Below are 22243 nucleotides of genomic sequence, written 5' to 3' on the forward strand. Positions count from 1 at the left end.
CAAAACAGAAATAAACAGTTACTCTGCTTACCTGGGGTTCATGATAAGACGCCGGAAAAAGTAAGTCCAGGTGATATAATCCATTGCATCTTGCTTAGATGTTATTGTACCACCAGCAATCTCTGCATTTAAATGGTCAGACAGCACTCCTAATAGACTATATAGTGAACAAGACATGTGAAACACACATGAACATTTGACGAAGCATACTTTATCTCGCACAGTCAAGACTTAGGTGTTATGTTCCAAGATACAAAAGTAATGTTTTGTATAATTTGTGTATTTTGTTTATGATGTGGGGGAAATAAATTGCAAGGTGCAAATAAGCGCAGACTGACAGGAATAGAGCTAGTAACTTTCAGGAGAAGAAGGTGAGAGCCAAGGTAAGAGCAGACAACAGAAGATATACCTTAGAGAGAAAGGAAGAGTAAACTTATGGCATGTAGGAGTGATACTGAAGCAGATAAAAGAAGGTTTGGCAAGAAAGAGATAACAGTTCTGACAGAGCAAATATATTATCTTCATTCATTCAATGACTATTAAGTTCCTAGTTACAGATGACATAATTGCACTAGATGTTTTCAAGTATACAAAGGTGATCGAATGTGTTGAAAGACTGGCATAACAAAATGTTCACTTGAGTTTCTCATGTGAAATACAAAACTGAAAAGTAGTGTTGAACAAAAGAAATTTTAAGTAAATTATGTGATACATGGAACAATATGCAGCTATTAAAATAGTTTTAGCAAATGATGTTTTAAGGACATGAGAAAATGGCCATCATAAATTGAATGAAAAACAAACTAGCTGCTATGTTATTCTCAATTTATCAGTGGCAGAGTATAGGTCCATATAGTCAATTTGGATGGCAATTTGGCAATACCTATTTGAAGAGTTATCATGACTTAGCAATTTCATTTTTCCATTACTGCCTGCTAAAGAAACATTTATATGTGAAGATAGGAAAGCAAAATATTTCACTACTACATTATATGTAAGAGGAAAAAATTGGAAGCTCTCAAAATGTCCATTAATACAGAAGTTAATATATAACTATGAAATACAATATAACAGATAAAACAGTAATAATCAAGGTACAAAATTAAAACTTTTAGTTAAATTTTTACTGATGTAAAAATTTTTTTGTAGATACTTTTCATCAGATTAATCACATTCCTTACATTCCTGTTTGCTAACAGTTTTTATTATGAGTTGGTATGAAATTTTATCAATTTCTTTAATGAGATAATTGTGAATTTTCTTATTTTTTCATTCTACAGTGGTAAAGTTTATGATTTTCAAGTAATAAATCATCTTTGCATTTATAGAATATAAATGAAGATAATATGTTATCTTTCTTTACATTTCTGGGTTTGATTTGCTCATGTTTTGCTTAGGATTTCTACATTAAAGATTTTACATTTCAGATTCAATTGCTTTGATTGATAAGAAACTAATCAGATATTCTCTTTCTTTTTGTGTCAGTTTTAGTAAGATTTTTAAAAAGAATTTTACCATTTGATCTAAATTTTAAAAATTATTTGCATAAGGTTTTTCATAATATCTTACTTTAAATGTCTGTAGTATCTTTTGGTTCCTGATACCATTTTGTTCCTTCTCTCTCTTTTTCTTAATCAGACTTAAAGGTTTATCAATTTTATTGTTCTTTTCAAGGATCCAACTTTTGGCTTTGCTGATTTTCTTCTAATGTATTATGTTTGGTTTCAATTTGTTAATTCTTGCTTTAATTTTTCTTCTATTCTCCTTTGAGTTCAATTTGCTAATTTTTTCCTAAATTCTTGCAATAGATGATAAGGTAATTGACATTTCATTCTTTTTAAATATATATTTATGGTCATAAATTTTCTCTAAGCACAGAGTAAACTATATCCCACAATATTTAATGTTTTTACATTTTTCAAATTTAAAGTAATGAACATTACTGGCATTAATAAGAATAAAAAACCCGATTAACTATTCACAGTATAAGTTAAAATTTTTTTTTTACTCTTCCTAGTTGGAATATAGTACAGGAGATACAGTATATTCAAAAAGACTGAAAGACTGATAAAAGGTAGCAAGTGATAAATATTAGAAATAAAAAAATGTATAAATCTAAGGGATAAAAGAAAGAAGATTTTCAGCTGAGAATATGAGGCAAGACTGTGTCCAAGGGCACAATTTGTGTAGTTACTAGGTCCACAAAACAGTATGTAACAATTCTGAAATATGCTACCTGCCTAAATTATTCACTGTAAGTCTTTTTATTTTAGACACTTATTGGCTAGAGCACAAAACACACATAAAACTAATCCCTTAACACTTACTTTGTGATACACACTGTTGTTGCAAGCACTATAATTCGATCATTTTAAGTGGCTATGGATAGCGAGTATAGCTATTATGTCTACTTTACAGATGGGTGCCCAAAAGCACTGAGGAATCAAATAACTCATTCAATATCAAGCAAGTGGTGGAGCTCAGTTATGAGCCCAGGCTGCCTGGTTCCAGAGTCCATGTAATGAACACTGCACTATACTACTTCTTTCAAAAAGTTTTTTTTTAAATGAAAATTATTATTTTATAGCAATAATTATATTTAGTTTCATTTCAAATAATATTTTTGAACTGGTTTACTGATTTTTAACTAATAAAATGTAACCACAAAAATATCAACTTGCTATGACATGAATTAATTTAAAATAATTTATAGCAAAATCTACCTCGATTCTACTGGAAAAGGTTCGTAAAGAAATTTTTTGTAAAAGTCTTTCTTTATGTCATGAACCAGAATTACAGCTTTTCCTTGGTCATCAAACTGAGGCCTCCCAGCACGTCCCATCATCTGGAGTACATCTATAAAAAAGAGATCAAGAGACATTCTGCAACGTAGCACAAGGTGTATTACTGATTATGTGTCCGACATGTATAAATAATTACAACACAGCAAAATAACGAAGAAATAGAATATCTTAAGAGCATGTATGCTGCCTCTGATGCCTACTGTTTGTTTTTTTTTTAAAGAATTTATTTATTTATTTTTAGAGAGGGAGAAAGAGAGGGAGGGAAACATCAATGCGGGCTGCATTTCATGCGCCTCCTGCTGAGGACCTGGCCTGCAACCCAGGCATGTGCCCTATACTGGAAATCGATCTGGCGACCTTCTAGTTTGCAGGCTTGCGCTCAATCCACTGAGCCACATCAGCTAGGGCTGATGCCTACTGTTACATATCTTAATTAAATAATCAATTCATTATGATATAGAATTAAGTCCCCAAAAGGCTCTCTCTTAATGTTTGGAAAAGAAAGAAAAGAGAAATGGTTCCTTTAGTTAAATGCTTAAAAATGGTGTTTAAGAACAATTACTATTTTAATTTAACAAAAAAAATGAACACATACTTAGAAAAATCTTTTCACCATGGTCATTTGATTATTTCTCTCCCTGAATAATGGATTTATTTAGACCTCACCCTTCATCTAGTCATAGTATAAAATACCTTTTTTTACAGTAGGAATTTCTAAAGTAATCATGTAGAAATAACATAGCTTGTACATGTATTGAGTATAATTATATATATTGTGAATATTTTTCTCTTCAGAACCCAATGAAAATGGTTTTATCAAGTTTTAAAATATGCTAACAGACTGTTCATGCAACAAGTGCTACTAATTAGTACTTTTATTTATTTATGAATTTGAAACCGTTAGTTATGCTTTTGATGTTTCTTAACAAATTGGGTAAATGTAAGACTGGGTAAGTCAAAGTAAATAAAAACAGCTCAACACTTTAATATCTGCATGGAAACAAAAACTTAAAATTTGCTCATCATATGTTTAAATGTGACCAATTCTCTAAAATTTAATTCATGCAAATTCAAAATTTTAAGACACAAACAGCAGATTAATGTATCTGTAACTCAAAAAAAAAAAATTACCTGTAATGGGAAAATCCACATAACGTCTTGTTTTTCCATCATAATATTCTGTTCCTTTAATAATTACTAAATGAGCTGGAAAGTTTACACCCCAAGCTAATGTACTTGTAGCAATAAGAACCTTAAAAAAAAAAAAAAGTAACATATCTAACTAAAACAGAGCTTTTAAATTACATTTAAATATCTGGTCATGGAAAAAAAAAATTACCTGAACTTTACAGTTTACAAAGAGTTCTTCTACTGTTTTCCGGTCCCTCTCATGGAGTCCAGCATGATGCATTCCTATTCCAAAAGCAAGTGTAAGCTTCAGGTTGGAATCTCTTAGTGTTCCAATGATATTCTCCATCTGCAAATGCAAATAATAATAAGATGTAGGCACATTAACTTTAAAATGTTTATATTAAGACTGTGACTGATTTTGGTTTTTGCTTATGATATTTATAAGCATAAAAATATATGTTCCATCTATGGCTATGACTAAAGGCAAAGGAATTGGAAAGAATATCTTAGTGAGAAGATATATTCAAAATAAAGTTTAAAGGTTATCCATCTTATTTTTATGCATCAAGGAAAATTAAAATTATGAATAAGTGAAATATCCCCTTAGCTATTAAAGGGGCACAGTGTTGCCTAAAATGTCTCAATGTCTTTGTTCATCAAATGATAGGGAAGACTTCTATCTCTTTGGTTTAGTGCTGAAAATTTAGAAAACATGAACAAAAACTAATGAAAAAAAATCAGTCATAATCCCACCACACAGATAGGAATTGTTCAAATTTAGGTTTTCTCACTGCCTTTGTGACCCGCAGGCACGCCCGGTAACCTCTTCAAGCCTCTGTTTAATAATTTACAAATCATACTGGCATTATTTTTGTTTACTTCCCATTTCTTTGATCAATAGTGCAGTTAAATATGTTTCATATTTACCAGCTGTTTTTCTTTGTAAATTTTCTTTTCATTTTTCAGGTAGACATGATAGCCCTTTTTCTTATTGGCTTGTGATAGGTCTTTATGGATAAAGGGTATCAACTCCTTGTCCATCATATGCTATAACGCTTTCATCCAGTTTTTTGGTCTTCATTTAATTTTCTTTTTTACTTTATGGACTTAAAATTTTAAATTGATCCCATATGTTTTGTTGCCTCATCTTGAGATCAAATACATATTCACCTACTAGTTCAACTTCTTTCATAGTTTTATTTTTTTATATTTAAATAATCAACTTGTAATTTATTTTGTAACAGAAAGTATGGTAGAAGTCTAAGTTTATTTTTCCTAAATAATTCATCAATTATTCTAGCAATTCTGGTTAAACAATTCCTTACTGCACTTATTTTAAATTCTAATGTTATTATATTCAGAATTCTTATACCTTCTCCAGTTTTTAAATTTTAAAATAGACTTAATATTTGGCCTCAGTTAAACTCACTAAATTTTCACGTCTAAATGGTTTCTGAAACTCATATATTATAAATACTCTCTGAATATTCTATCACTTTCCACTCTACATGGAAAATACTTAATGCAACACAGATTTTATGGCAACATGCAGCAAATCTTATTTTCTTACAAAATTGACTCCCTATAAAGAACTAAATAGAAGCCCTAATCTCCTTCTATTTAATAACAGACCTCTCTCTGCTGGTCCTTGAAGCAGAGGATGACACCAGGTGCAGGATGGAGAAGTTCTTTCTGGGCAACTCCAAAAGAACACTAATGTAAAGATCATGTAGTCTGAGAATACATGAGCATTTTTTTTCAAAGACACATTTTAGTTATGTCTGTATCTTTACTACCACAGTCCAAGACTAAAGAAAAGTGGAACAGGAACTTGTAAATAGGTACATGTATAATAATTATATGTCTAAAGACTAAGGTAGAAATATTAAAAACTGATGTTGTCTTCCGACTTCATTTCCTTTTTCCTTCTAATAGTAATGACCCCTAATATACACAAGTCTACTTGTAATACACTCTTGACTGTCCATAAACCAACAATCAGCTCACAAACTCTCCACCTAGAGAAATATTAGCAGTCTGCTGCAGTTTAGTACAAATGCACAAGACAAGCATATCAACATTATAAAGCATTCCAACTGTTTTCATTCTCACTCTTTTTTTTCCCCAACAGTCAAAAAATTTTTCTGTTTTTTTAAATGTGGTAACAATTTGTTTTATACCAATAATCTGAAAAATGGGAATATAAAGTTTGCCTTTATAATAATTATTAATGTATAAAAAGTACTGCATAGGTGAGTTAATATTTTAATGACATACATATCAGAAATGTTATTTACCAACTATCCCTGAACAAAATGCAATGTATAAACAGTTCATTCTGTTTCATAGTCATAGTGAGGTCATCTGATATTCCTGCATTATTTACTTTGTAAACTGTTAAGCAAGAATATAAAAATATATTAACATAAATCCACTTTATCTTTAAAATTAGCACAGGATAACTAAGCTGATTACAAATGCATGCTATAAAGAAAAGTACTTGTCTCATAAATTATTTGTTAGTAGTTCTTAGATGACAGTCTATTACCCATGTTTTGTTCAATAGGTCACTGCATAAAATCTTCAATTTATACTATCAAGAATTAATTCACTGATATTCTTGGTCTGACAATTAGTTTCAGGGATTTTTTTTTCAGTTTCACAACTTAAACAACCACGTATATTTTTAACTTGTATTGTTCCATGGCAATGCTAATCATAGCCAAAAAGTAATGTAGCATTTACCATAGGAAAGCTAAAGAATCCTATGGCAAGAGATTTGGTGAGGCAGTAATATCCTGTCCTTTTATATCAGGGAAAGCTAGCTGTTTCTCATTCCCCTGGTCCCTCTTTCACATAAATCAATGCATTAAAAAGAACTATTTGCCTATCTGAACGGGCAAAGACCTAAAATCCTCATGAGGACAATCACAAAAAACAACTTCATTTATTACATGGTTACTGTGGATGAATTCTGAGTTATTTGAACATCATAAAAAAAGGCAAAATTTATAGTGATGTTACTCAATCATTAAGCATAAAATACTGCTAGGACAGCCCGTTCAAATTTGAAAATGTAAAATTTTGATTAAGTTTCATCTTGATCAAAACAAAATATAAGTTAAATTTTTCAGGAACTTAGGATAATGGAAGCTTAAAACATGATACTAGATATTATTTGTTGAGTACTTAGTTATCAAGTATTATGTTTATTACTTTACAAAGTTATCAGATTTAATCCTTTACATAAAGTAATGTAGCTCCATTGTAACATCCAACTCATTTACACACCCAACATATTACAGATTAAGACTCAATGATTTTGAATACTAGAGAGTGGCTTTCTCAACCCCGGTTCCATGAGAGAGTAAAATCTGAATTACCATCTTCTTAATTTTTCCAGGCATAGGAATTACTGTTCTAGATGGTTAGGAAAAAAGTTCATTTATTATGGTAAATACAATGGCTGCCTTAGGAAATTGAGACATTATTCTTGTTAAGAAAGTCTGCTATAGAATTTTAAAAAGAATAATCATGATAATTAAAACACTTTAATAAAGAAAGTTTTAATTCCACAGATTATTTCTGTTCAATTAACATTTGTTGCAATGTATAGGTATTTTTCCAATAAATGGTCTCTGATATATGCCTGACTACATGTTAGTTAAACCATGAAAATTATTCAATATTAAAAAGAAAAACAGATCTATGTTCCCCTAAGTAGTGGTCTTAGGGCGGTGGGGGAGGAGGCACATATGTAAACTGTTGAACCAATTACTTTAACTTAATAGAATTTTTTTATATTTTAAATTTATTATACTCAAAAAGCTTTTGTAGAAAGATAGGATTCCATTTAAGTAGATACATTACTCTGTGCCTGAAATACATTCCAGCCAGAATATAATTCAGCGAGTTGATGACAATGCTGGCTCCAAAAGAAAGGAGGAGACCAGATTGGACAAGAATGAGCTAACAGATTGTGCAGCCCAGTTCTGTCCCTTTGAGTGTGATATATTGTTTCAAGATGCTAAAAACCCATACTTTCTCAAAGCATATTGTTGTGCTGGTTTTCCCATTTTCACAGAATCCTCATTATCAGAACTCTGTACTCTTTTCAAAGCACGTCAGACTCAGACCATATGCCACTGAATAATGCTTATCAATTGTCTAAACGCTCAATAAAAGATGCACCATACAGAAGAATAATAAAAGTTATAAATACTTTCATTAAAAAAATAATTAAATACATCACATCTGGTACAGATGTTAAATGAAGTTAAAAACATTTCCTCATAATTACTAAGTGTTAACTTCTTAAATATACTTCTCTATGATAAATCCCATAGACTGAAGGGGACAAACCTAAAAAAAAACCAACCAAAAAACAGCAACAAAAAAAACACCTTAGAACATTCTGTTCATCTACTAACAGGAGAGAAATCTGAAACTAAATTAATTAAAGATAGTAAGTTTCCAAACTTTATCAGTACTCCTCAGAACATATTCCCTTGCTGTCCCTCCTGAAGTCCAAAACAACTACACCTCAATATAACTCACTAGACTGTTAATATGTACTTATATGTGATTAAGTATACAATTCTATGTAAATTAAATATATATATATAAAATCTAAACAACTTTTGCTTTGTTGGCTAAAAACACATTACTATTTTCAATGTTTGTATATTTTTAGCTTGGTCTGATTCTTAGTAATAGTAATATCAAAACTGGGCTATAGATATTAAATACATTTTCCTAAGGAATTATTCTAATTTAATTCTACTATGCTTTTGATAGAAAATCCTAGTGTATGTGCTTCATATTTATTTTTGAGTATACGTTTTATGCTTACTTCCATTTTTTGGAGAGTTTAGATTCCAAAACATGCTTGGAGGGCATTTAAAAATATTGAAATGCTGCCCTGGCTGGTGTGGCTCAGTAGCTTGAGCACCAACCAAAGGCTTGCTCATTAGATTCCCAGTCAGGGCACGTGCTTGGGTTGCAGGCCAGGTCCCCAGCAGGGGGTGTGTGAGATGCAACCACACATTGATGTTTCTCTCCTTCTCTTTCTCCCTCGCTTCCCCTCTCTAAAAATAAATACAAAATTTTAAAAAAATATTGAAAAACATTTAAAATGCAGAAAATCTTGATGTAAGGGACTTCACAGGATTAATTTTTTATAGTAGCATCATTTAAATGAACAAATACTGCATTAACATTAATTAAATTTGTAAAGGATCACAAGCCAAATACAAAAATATGATCAAATTTTACCAAAAAGAACCTGTTTACAAGGTGGTATTCAATGTCATAACAGTTAATATTTATTGAACAAAATCTGTGGATAATATCTACTTGGACACTTAATATCCTTAGCCCGATAGTTTCTTTACTGTTCCAGACCTCTTCTAAGTATTTTACATGTATTAACGCACTTAATCTTACAAGAATCCTGTAAGGATAGGATAGTTATTATTATTATTCTTCCTTAGATGAAAGGATGAGATTCAGAGGTTAAACATCCTGTCAAGGTCATGTAGCTTGTAATGGGCAGTCAGTAATGAACCCAGGAAGCTGGACTCCAGTCCAAGCTCTCAATGCCACACTCTAATCAGCACATGAATGACCTTAAAATAACTACTTAATGACACTATTCATTGGCTTACAGCTGGGGCTCAGTGTGCAAAAAACAGGTAACATTTGAAGTAAAGAGTAATATACTAAACTCACAAGCTGAGGAACTCTATGCAGGTAACGTGCAAGTTTTTATTCTTTATTATTTGAGTATATCTACACCTATGCCTCAATATAGGTGTAGATATGTACATATATATATGTATATGTATATAAAGAAGATACAAAAATATCTTCTTTTATAAACTAAAATATCACCTCTCAGGACTGAGAATGATACTGCTCTTGGTTGGTTGTGTTTGGTATCTGAGCTGCTGACTCTTCTCTGTCTTTACTGTAGTTCCATCCCCGCCAAATAGCACACACCCCCATTTTGACTTTTCTACCTTCTCTGGTCAGTATGTTGTCAATAATTCCATTCACCTTGTGGCAGAGTGAAAGAACACAGGCTCTGAGTCAGTTGCCCTAGTTTTGAGTCCCCAAGCTCTACTTACTTGCTTGTACTAACAGGCAAATCACTTAATTCTTCTAAGTTTCAGTTTCTACAGCTGTACAATCGGGATAACAAGAACAACCCTCCCAGAATTCATGATGAAATGAGATAATATAAGTCTTTAGTGCACCATACAGCACTCTCAACATAGCAATTATTACTAAGCATAATAAGAGCTTTCCCTCTCTAAGAGAGCATATATAGCAACAAAGGCAAAACAAAAATGAATAGCTTCTTATCCTGTAGCTACTTTTAATTACACAATATTCCATGACACCCAACTGAGTTAAAATTCAGCTAATCTGTAGATAAGGTCTATTCTAACACTTAATATTCTTAATAGTTTCTTTACTGGTCATTCAGAGGTTGGAAAGTTGATCAAAATAGGAAGTACATGGGGTGAGACTTTTGTATCACAAGACAAATCTACTTTGCTTTGATTAAAACAAACCAACCAACCCAGATTCTTCTAGTTGAAAATGTGGTTACCCTTCATTACACTCTAATTAATTTCTGATTTTCAACAATCTCCAAGTCCATCTTCAAAGCCTGGTACTAACTTTTTATCTATAGAAAGAGGCCTATAGATATATGGTAAATGAAAAAGCAAATGAATCAAAGGAAACTATAGTATACTGTCATTATAGGAACTCCACCAAATCTAATATTGTGATTATTTTGAGTAAAGCTAGATTACATTTCACGAGTAAGTTTATGAAGGCTTTACTTATGAGATTGGATGAGTTATGCTTGGCTTAAAATGATAAACTTTTCAAGCATCTACAACTTCCTTCACTATTAGCATGTGAAAATAATACCAATCTTACTTTTCATGAAAATGATCCTATGTGCACCTATGCTGCAGTTTCTCATGAATTCACTATGAAGCATTGCATAAAAAGTTATTAGCACATTTTTTAACAATGCTCAGTGTACAGTCATCCCCCTTATCTGCAGAGGATACATTTGAACACCCCCGAGGCAAAGCCTGAAACTGCAAATAATACCCAACCCTATATATATTCTGTTTTTAACAGTATGAAGGAAGAAAGAGGTAACTCTGCTGCTAACTGGTAATATGCATAGAGGAACTCAGGGGCATAATGTAAACAAGACTAAAGTCTCACATCCAGACATTGTTCTGCTCTCTCACCCCAGATGTGGCATCTCATCCAAGGTGTGAGTGATGAAGTAAGGGCAGCATTCTGAGCTTTCAATCGGTAAAGCCATTCAAAAGAAAGCATTTTCCTCTGCTCTTTTATCTGTTAGTGCAGGTTGGCAACTATCCAGATACTAGAACCATGCACCCTTGCATGTGAGACCAGACCACAGAATGTCTTACGGAAACTAACAGACCATACTTGTTAGGCGCTAAATTTTAACATTAATTAAATTACATAGCAGAGATTCTAGAAGGATTTTATGTCCCGTTTGCTTTCATTCCCTTCCCCTCCCACCCATTTACTCCTCAACTCATTCCAAGCTGGCTTCTGTTCACAACATGTCACTGACTCTGCTTGCCAAGTGCTTCCAGGACATCCAAGTGCTAAACCCCATGGGTGTTTCTGTGCTCTCACATCGCTCAACTCCATTAACATCGGATGTAGTCAAGCACTGCTTCCTTCACAAAACCCTCTCTTCTACCACGTTTTCAAACTCTCCTCGCTGGTATCACTTTCTCTGTGCCCTTTTCCAGTGCCTCATTTTCTACATAAGCTCTCAAGAGTCCCTCAAGGCCTGACCTCCAGGTCTCCACTGTATATCAGGGTCTCATGTGCTCACCTGAGTTTAAAGGCTGCTTCTATCACCACCCAGTTGTCTGTGTCTATGTGTTATATATACAGTGTGTTGGCAGCCAGAGAGAAAGAGAGGTGGGGGGTAGTTGTAGTTTGGCAAAGGGGGAATAAGTGGGGATGAGAAGAAGCTTTGCTTGTGCGGTGGGTGCATGCAGTATACAGATGATGTCTTACTGATTTGTACACCTGAAACCTGTATAGTTTTGTAAACCAATGCCACCCCAATAAATTCAATAAAAAATTTTAAAGAATAAAGGGTGCTTCTAATGTGACGCTCTTAGGTTCATACGTCTATCTTATACCTTCTGTGGGTTTTACAAACCTCCTACATCCAATTTCCTTGAAATCTCCACTGAAAATCTTGGACATACAAATTAACATGTCCAAAAAACAAGGTCCATCCAGAAGGTATCTGGTCATGTAATATGAAAAATAGAGACATTTATTAAAGAAGATACAAGAAACAGTGTACATAGGACAATGACACCTCAGTCCCCTTCAAAGTAGGGACCTCGGGACCTCACACAGTTCTCCTAATCACCATCAGCTGCCCTGTTGTATTTTCCTGAATCTCACTGATGGTCTGAAATCTCTTCCTTTTCAAAGGTGATTTCAGTTTTGGGGAAAGCCAGACATTACAGGGCGCCAAATCTGGGCTGCAGCAGGGCTGGGTCACCTGGATTATTTGATGTTTCACCAAAAAACTCTGCACCAGATGTGATGCATGAGTGGGCACATTATCATGATGAAGCTGCCAATTATCAGCTGCCCATAGCTGTGGCCTTCTGAATCATCCTACTAGTGTCCGCCGCAGAATGTTCAAGCTTAATGTAAAATCTGATGTAGATTTGTTGCTCTACTTGCTCAGTCATTTTGAAAGTGACAGCCACACAGTACACATGTTCACTCATACACAGTCCAGTCCATACTCCTTGGCTGCCGGGTTACATTGATGTCTTGCAAACTGTTGTTATATTAACAATGGCTGGACTTTTTTCGACAGACTTCATATCACTTTGTCTTTAAAAATTCAAATCTGTCTCCACTTTCTTTTCTACCCTATCCTCTCAGCTCTCCCTATTTTAATAAATAACACTATTATTTAATCAGATGTTCAGAGTTAATAACTGGGGAGCACCCTGACTGGTGTGGCTCAGTGGGTTGGGCATACATCCCCCTGTAAAGCGAAAGGCTACCAGTCTGATTCCTGGTCAGGGCACATGCCTGGATTGCTGTGCCAGGCCCCAGCTGGAGGTGTGCAAGAGGCAGCTGATCAATGTTTCTCTCGTACATCAATGTTTCTCTCCCTCTCTTTCTCCCTCTCTTTCCCTTTCTCTAAAAGTAAATAAATAAAATCTTAAACAAAAATAACGGGAGTCATTCTGGACTAAGTATTTTCTTTTTCTCAACCTCCATCCCTTATTTATCAGATGGTATTCCTGAATCTAGCCCAAAACTCATCTTTTCATTCTTACTGTCGCCACCCAAAGTAGCCTGTAGGTCACCATCAACTCCACGCTTACTTCCATTTTGATCCATTTTCCACTTAACAGGAAAAGTGACCTCAAAATATAAATTGGAGTATGTAATTTGTCTAGTCTACAGCCTTTTAATGCCCTGGAACCGCCCCACCCCGTGCCCCCCCGCCCCCCCCTCCCCATTAGACTTGGTTTTCTTCCTTGCTTCCTTCAGTTCTCTGTTCAAAGGAACCCGCATCAGGGAGGCCTTCTTACGTTAATGTACAACATTCTACTATCACTCTCAGTACTCCCTATTCCCTTAACCCTGTTCACTGTTTTCTATATCAATGTTCACAATTTGACATATTTGCTTATTATGTGTATCATAACTAGAATGTTAGGTACACAAGGGCAAGAACTTCTCCTAACACATGGAACGAGCTCAATAAATGTAAGTTTAATAGAGGAATCAATTAATCCATTCCTAGAGTACTTAGAACTAATATCGAAGCTCTTTGGCCGTGGGTCTAAGACCTTGCACAAGCTGGCTCCTGCCTATCTCTTATATGTAACTTGTGCCACTCTCCTCCCAGCTTATTCTGCTCCAGCAGAACCATCTTCTCAGTTCCTTTAATGTGCTCTTCTCTTCACCTGAAATGCTGTTATCTTCTCTTTTGGTGTAGCTACTATATTCTCATGCTTTGATTCTCAGCTCAAAGTGTCATCTCCTTAGAGAACTCTTCTCTGACCACCATTCTATTTAGAAAAGCCTCCCATCCCCTAGTTCTACTTTATTCACAGCAATTTTCATAATTTGGTATTATCTATTTAATCACATATATATTAAAATTTGTATCTTCTTCATTTAAGCTCCTTTGAAATTGGGATCAGTTGGCTATCACAATGCTTGGTAAGTTGCAGATATTCAATTAATGTTAAATAAATGAATACAAATTCTGGTAAGAGTTACATACTGAGTTAAGTTTGAGAATTACTATTTTATGGATATTTTTGAGGAGGAGGGAGAAGGAATGCCTGACTATGATCACATAGTAATCACTGGGTAATCTTGTAGCTGAAGCTGCTAATCCTGAACTGGGTATTAGCTAACCTACCTAGTTATATATTTAGATTTGTGTAGCAGCAGATCATCATTAGTAGAAGTAAAGAACCAGATGGAAGAATATCATGAAAGGTAATTCATGAATAGGAACAGAGACATAGAAACATGGAACAGAGTGATAGCTGTAAGGAGGGGAGAAAGATTAATCAAAGAACATGTATAAATGACCCATGGACGTGGACAATGGGTCCACATCTCTGGGGATTGAATGTGGGAGAGAGGGGTAGACTGGGTGGAGGGGGGAAAAAGGGAAAAAAACTGGGACAACTGTAATAGAATAAATAATAAAAAAATAAAGTAGGAAAAAGTAACTTTTATAATAAAATTATATGTAAGCAATTGCAAAAAACAACAACCATGGAAAAAAAAAGGTAGTTCAGGAAAACTCCATGTGTGTGCCTTTTCCTGCCACACAATCCCTATTTCAACCTACCTAGGCCCCACGGGATATTTATGCTAAGCTGACTGAGGGGGAAAAAATTACAAATGGCTTTGAATAACATTGCAGCGGCACCATATAAAGTACACGGATGTGGTGTGATAGCCCCTTTCAAGGGCAACTCTAAGGAAAGGAGTAAAAATGGAATGTCAAACATTTTCCTGTCAGAAGCTTGGAAAGTGTGCTATTTGCGGGCGGTGGTGAGAAAAGCAGAAATTTTATGTGGGTGAATTTTAGACTGGTCCCAGAATAAAAGACTACCTATATCTCATAAAAATGTTTTCCAAAAAGTTAATAGCAGTGTGGAAAATGCTGCTAATAATCAAGTGGGCAAAATGACCACTTTTGATGATACCAGGTAGCCTCAAGGCCGACCCCAGTATTTTGTACAATGGGTTCATGTACTAAGTGATGCCTGGTGGAAGAGATGAAGACTGGACCAGGCGCGAGGCAGATAGGGACTTCCATATCCTCAGGCAGACCCAGCACTGCCAATGCTCGGTGACTACTATGCCACTAATGCAAGCAACCCTGGCCCATGATAAAGTACCTTACACCTGGGACCACATATCTATCTGCTGGAAAGAAAATTATATTTGACCATTTCAGTCACAGAGGGCACATCTACTTGAGAAGATATAAAATGAACGCTTTGGATTTTGATTTTCTTTTTCTGATCATCAGGCTCTGCTAGTAGCTTCAAGGAGAATTACTAAATGTTTTATACATCACCATGATATTGTGTATAATGTTTCTGACTGCAGAACTAAATTCACAGAAAAAGATTAAGACAACGGATGTTATGGAATCTGCTGGTCTTACGCTGTCCCTCATTCCCCAGAAAGAGCTGGTTTTATAGATTAATGACCTATCTTGGCAGGTGAGGGACATTTCTTGGCCAAGACTGGGATGCTATCTTGTAGGATGAAGTGTTTGTTCTGAACTAGTTAGTGATCATTAAATGATACTATTTTTTCTCACTGCCAGAATATGCAGTCCTAGGGATCAGGTAGTGAATGCATAGGGATGACTTTTGCAATCATAGCTGCTAAACCACTTGAAAAAATCTTGTTTCCTTTCTCTATAATTCTAGCTGGGCTAGTCAAGAGATGTAACAATTTACTTGGAAGCTGAAATAACCATGTCCATTTTGGGCTCTCATAATGTAATTTAGGTGACTGACCCTGATATAAAAATTACGCTGTTCCTATACAATAACGGGAGGAAAGAGTGTAGATGGACCCTAGAGAAATCTTCTCACACTACTGCATCCATTTGAAAAATGAATCAAAGTGAAGCCCTATATATTAAGCCTATATCAAATCTAATTTCCAATATTTCAGGAATGTGGGTTTTGGTTACCTCACTGGATAAAGAATATTCATTACCTTAGGGGCTGCTTAAAGAAGTGTACAGGTGATGGATAGCAGAGAAAACAAATCATAAATATTGGTTTGACCTCCTGATCAGGTGCAGAAACAAATACTGTGGAATCTACCTGTTTCCTTGCTGTCTCATATATGAACTAACATATTTCACATATTTTACCTGACGTTGTTGCTCTTTCCTCTCCCTATCCTCCACTGTTGAATATAGCATGTGTTGAGTGTGGGTAACTTTATAGCATAGTCCACTAACTAGAGGAAGACTACTGAGATGAGAATGCAAAAGAACCAGAGGGTCACTGAAAATAACCAAGAGATCTAGGACTAATGGAGTCAATGATGAAATTTTCAGTTGTGTCATCTAGGGAGAGATGAGTGGATTTAGGATATATGAGTGAGAACTGCATTGTTAGAAGAAATTAAAAAAATTTTTTTTTAGTGTATAGGTAAGGAGAGAATGGTGTGTGAGTGGGTTTGAGTAGCTAAAGAAATGTAGTGGACCTTTGCTGTTCACAAATAGCTAGTATCTGAACATCTCCTACAAGAGAGGTCAAAGAAAGGAAGATGATCCCTATTTCAGCTGCATGCTAGAGACTGAAGCTGAGGCATTCTGAGGTTTCTGTCTTGAACTTGTCTTGAACTTGAAGCTTGAGCAAGTGAGCAAAAGCCCAACAATAGTTTGGGGTTAACAGTTTGGGGAAGTGGTGGCTGTCAAACCAAGAATCCAAATGACATGGTAGCAGATGCCCATGAACTTTAAAATTATGACAAGCAGTAACTGCAAATATGGTGCAATTACTTCAAAATGGCCAATATGAAAGGGATAACTTTTGTGGTTTCCTCATGCTGCAATATGATTTCACATCGATGATACATTTGAAGGGGTCTTTCCTAATACTTTACTTTGAAACTTTACAGTGTTAAAAAGATAGACAGGGAACCCACCTTGCCTTTGCCAAGAAATAAATTAGAACATGTATATTCTTCCTCCATCATATTCTTTCTCTGCCTTCAGATTTGCCCTAGCTTCCTTTTCTGTCTCCCCTTCCCTTCTACCTCCAATATCCAGGGACACTTCTTGACTTAACGGCATTCAACTGCAGGATTTTGGGGCTGCCCTACACCACAGGCACCTGCTCCACAGCTGCCAGGGTAACAGCTCCCGTGTGTACAATGCCGCCTTTGAATGCTCCAGTTGTCAACCTGGAGTCCTGCCCAGAGTACTGTGTCTGCCACGGAACACCAATCTGACACTGCACCAGGGGTCCCAACAGGGATAGCTGTAAGCTTCCAGCCCAGGACATTATGGAAAATAACTCTTACAACAATTAAAGTGTTAAAAAGAACTTCCATTTTAAGATGTTCTGGGGGACTAAACAGCAGAAATGCCTGCTTTATAGTAGGTTTTGGTACAATTCAATTTGCATAGTGATCAGTTGCAAAGTCTCTGAAATTTTTATTTGGAAGGTGATTGCTTTTAGAGGCAGGAGTAAAACAAAGCCTGGCTTGTCTTCGTCTTAAGATAGTCTTGGGGAAATGACAATTTCTAGCTGTCCTATTTATCCTTGCAAGTAAATTCTATGGTTTCTAATTAGCCTTTATCAGAAATTTTTGTGCTGACGAAAAATACAAAATAGAGAAGTAACTTTATACAGTGGTTAGGCTGTCCACAGTTCCTTAGGTCTCATACATTAAAATGAAAAAAGAAAAAAAGAAAGAGTATAGTTGTACTATACCCAGGAAGAGCACATGAGGTTCACATTTGAGTTTAATGTGAGTCACATATGTGCTAAATACACAGCCTCTCTCTCTATACATACGTTTAGCCAACATCCCAAAGTGTGTTCAATAGGTATGTACTTTGTACCTTGACATCAAAGAAAAGTCTCCATTTGGAACACTTTTAGGAATGAAACAAAAGAGAAAAAAAATTAAGCCTAGATCGATGCCGCACATAAACTAAACTGTCAATAGTCCATACATCTATTTTTTTCAGCATTTGCCTCCTAAGTCAAGATACTGTTTAGATACAACAGGGTGATTATTTGGGCATGTTAATTAAATAACACAGGATAAGAAACCTTTTGACAAAATTATTTTGATCTTAAAGTATTATCTTGTATAAATATTTTGTGCACACATACAAGTAACATTAAAAAAGTAATGATGAAACTTGAAAAATAAAGTAGCTTTCACTCTGCTTCAAAGAGTCATGTGATATCTTTTATAAGAAACTAATTTTGGGGTCTGCTACTTATTAGTAAATAAGATCATCTGTGATCTTCTGCAAGAACATTTTGAAATATTAGTTAACACATTACTGTTATGTATACAGTAGCATCCAACAGGCTTACTAACCATAAGTAAGTCATGAGTAGCAGGAGGGGAGAAAATGCATACTGTTGAGGCTGGATACTAGTCAATTAAAAAAAGTGTTTGTACTGTTTTTCAGACTGCATGAAATGAGAAAAGGGAGATATGGAGGAAGAAGGGAGACAGTGAAAAAATTCCATTACCAATTTCACTTATTTTTTCATCATTAACTCCAACTAGGAAAATTTTTTTTTTAAACTGGAAAAGTATAAGAAAGGAAACTCATTATATATAAATCTATGGAGGGAGGAGAAATGTTTATATTGAGGAGTAGCAGAACCATAGCAACAGATTGTATCATAAAAAAATGACAAAACTCTATTTGTAAAAAACTAATAAGATAAAAAATCATCAATGAACTAGAATGAGCAAAATTAACTAATAAAGCAGATGAAAGATTCACATGCATATATAGTAATAAACATATATGGGAAAAATTATATCATATAAAGTTTTAGATGTATGTGTGTGCGCGCGCTTAATTTGCTAAGGCTCTCACACAAATTTATAAGGAAAAACCTGTCCTGCAACAGATAATGCCCAGAGGAATGAAGAGACAAAAAAGAAAAAAGTAGACAATTAGTAAACATATGTATGAAAAAAAGTTCAAGTACACAAAATCAAGACATGTTAAAGAATTAAAATAAAAAATTGCATCTACAATAAATCAATAAATTACAACAAATGAGGATGTGGTAGAACTGTCACTTTCAGGTCCTACTGATAATTCACACGTCGATGGTGGTAACATCAAATGGAATAGCTTTTCTGAAAAGCAATTAGCAGTGTATGTGAAAAATTTAAAAAACCCTATAATAATAAAGATGTGTAAGTTTTTAATTATTGCAGAAAATACAATGGAATACCCACATAATGAATATAATTATGTGGATATAAAAATTTTAATTTCTTAAAATTTTAATGATGGTTTTACTTAGTTAAAGTATAACAAGAGCTTTTTAATTTTTATATACTTAGGGTTTTCTAAATTTTTGAAAATAGTCATGTTACATATTTTGTTAAAAGTGTGTTTTATAAAATTACTGTTTCTTGAGGGCAGTAAACACTCAAATATTATAAAAACTTAGTTGAATATTAAAATACACAGGTGATGATATTTAAGAAAAAACTATGGGGATAACTACAGATACAAAAATAAATATTTAGTGGAAAAATATGAAAATGTATCAAAATATTCATAGTGTTAAAGTGGTAGTATTATATTATGCATTTGTTCTTTCCCCTATTTTTTTTCAAAGTTTCTATAGTGTTATACTAAACTTTTGGTATAAATTAAAACTAAACATAATTAATATGTAATTTCTATTATACTACAAAACAAACTAACTTGACATGTACATAAAGTAGAAACAAAATACACTGCGTACCTCTCTTTCATCCATATTCAACCACTGCTTTGGATCCTCCTCAGTAGCCAGAAAGGCTATCAATTCTAAAGCAGTAAGACGAGTTTGACGTCTTGATGAGACAAATATCAAAACAGGTTTGGCTGGAGAATGGCTTCTAATTGCTGTTGAAAAGTTGTGGAAAATAAAATGGTAAGCCACTTACACTGAAATCTGAATTTATTAGAATATCAAGAGATACATGAAAGCTAATGTTGTAAATGATTTAAGTGAATTCTTAATTTGGTCATGAAGCATAGTGTTATTTGAGGTACTATCAACAGGTGTACTGAAAGCACACTTGAGGAAGGACAATAAAGGAGAGGGAGCCCTAAGGGAGCATGCCACCTGGAACAGGGAAGATTCAATTTTGTTAGCTCCCAGTTCTGTGCTCAGCTCCTGAGGAAAGAGGCACTTGAAAGCTGAGACTCTCCATTAACAGCTGTAATACGGATACTAAATCTGAGGTTGTGTTTTCTATTTCTGAGCTGGGTTTCTGCTTGCGTAAATGATATTGCAGAGTTAGCGGGTCCTGGGATGTGAAGAGAAAGTCAAGTCCTGAAGGGTCATGAAAACTCGGAAAAGCCACAAAAATTCCTTTTGGTTTTGCCCTGTTTCCAATAAATGGAAAATTAAGAGAGCTTGTATCAATAAACTAGTAAGAGATAGGCCAGAAGAATATTTTCCTCTGTTTTTCTAAAAACATGTATGGCATGAAGTGGGGAGGTAAGAGAATGTGGAAGAGAGCTGATGAGAACCCTAGGCCTGAATCTGTATCTGCATGATGGCAGCTGGGTAGTTGACACACACAAGGTGATCAGATCGAAAATTGGGTCTTAAGCCTGAAAAAACCCTAGAAAACATAAAGAGCCACGTATATTATTTGACCTAATTGAAAAAGAGGTCTCTTTGCTATAGACAGCCTCCAAAATACTGGTAAAATGGCACAAGTAAAACTAATAGCTATGTCTGCCTAGCTTTCTTAAAATAGTCGGAAAGACTTAAAACTTTTATATAAGAAAGTTCAACAGGCTCATAATTTCTTGTTTCAAATGTGAGCAGTAGAATTTTTTTATAGGCTAAGAAACAAGGTTTATAATGGAATGTTGACATGGCCTTGACTACATTTATACTCTATTAGTGAGAAATAAATCTATCATAAAATCATATTTCTAAATTCAAAGAACTATAATGATAAACTATGGGTATAATTAGTTTATAAAAACAGCTGCTGTATTGATACCATATTTAGAGAAGTGTATTTCAGTTATTTACTACTGATTTACACAAATCAAAATGCTTCATTCCAATCATTGGTATGCAATCATCCATTCTTTAAATAAAACAAACTCAATAATACATACTATGAAAAAATAAATTCATTTATCATATTTCTCATTCACTGTTTATCAGAATATCATAGAATGTAAATGGCAATGCTTTGATAAATCATATTAGAGGTGCAATGTTTAAAATACCATATTAGTACAATATTGGTATCATTTGTACACATAATCGCGAATGAATGTCTCTTTTTTAGACCTCCACATTTAATGAATTTTTGCTGCTGCAAGAACAGGTGTGCCTGAACAGCTCACAGCAGATTTATTGTTCATTAGTGATTTTGTACAATGCTTCTGTGGAGGTATAAATAATCTGAACTGCCAAGATTGGTCTCCAGTTCACAATCAATACTTTGCTTCTGTCATAAGGCTAATTATAGCAGCTAAAAAGTCACCTCACAACTGTCACCTCACAATCAACAGCAGCTCACGTTAGAGAATTTATTTTGGAGGTTATTTTTAATTGATATAATAAATATTCCTTATGTAGTCTAAACAAAACATGTTTCTATAAAATGAGTGTTATTCTTAAATTTTTTTCTGCTTGCCTAATTTGTTAGAAAGGGAAAACAAAACAAAAAAACCCACAGAAACAGAAGCTAAAAACAGTGCTGAGATTTCTAAGTTTTATGGTTCTTGTAAAAATTAATTATTACATGATTGTTTTTACTGTGGCTTCTATTTATTGTTTGCTTAAGCTACTTCCATAATGAAACACCTTAACAGAATTTTAGATCAGTTTAATTACTATTTAAAATTATACACATTTATTGTGCTACAGAGATCTTACTATTTATAAATCTAATTCAGTTGAGGTGAATAGCTTTAGATATCTGTAGAAGCTGGAGCAATATCA

General features: G+C 34.2%; 1 protein-coding gene across 1 annotated transcript in view; it reads right to left on the reverse strand.

Moving 5' to 3' along the window:
- ASCC3 (activating signal cointegrator 1 complex subunit 3) overlaps positions 1–22243 on the reverse strand; it is a 314121-nt gene that overhangs the window by 90607 nt on the left and 201271 nt on the right. Inside the window, exons 30-34 of the mRNA XM_054569760.1 lie at positions 20027–20169; positions 4144–4281; positions 3936–4056; positions 2724–2856; positions 32–157 (exon numbers count right to left, since the gene is read on the reverse strand). Of these exons, the coding sequence (XP_054425735.1) occupies positions 32–157; positions 2724–2856; positions 3936–4056; positions 4144–4281; positions 20027–20169 (661 nt within the window). The remainder of the gene's footprint in view (positions 1–31; positions 158–2723; positions 2857–3935; positions 4057–4143; positions 4282–20026; positions 20170–22243) is intronic.

Source organism: Pteronotus mesoamericanus, unplaced genomic scaffold (genome assembly GCF_021234165.1).
Source record: "Pteronotus mesoamericanus isolate MK-2021 breed Mesoamerican mustached bat unplaced genomic scaffold, CSHL_Meso_final contig_20, whole genome shotgun sequence".
NCBI classification, from domain to species: domain Eukaryota; kingdom Metazoa; phylum Chordata; class Mammalia; order Chiroptera; family Mormoopidae; genus Pteronotus; species Pteronotus mesoamericanus.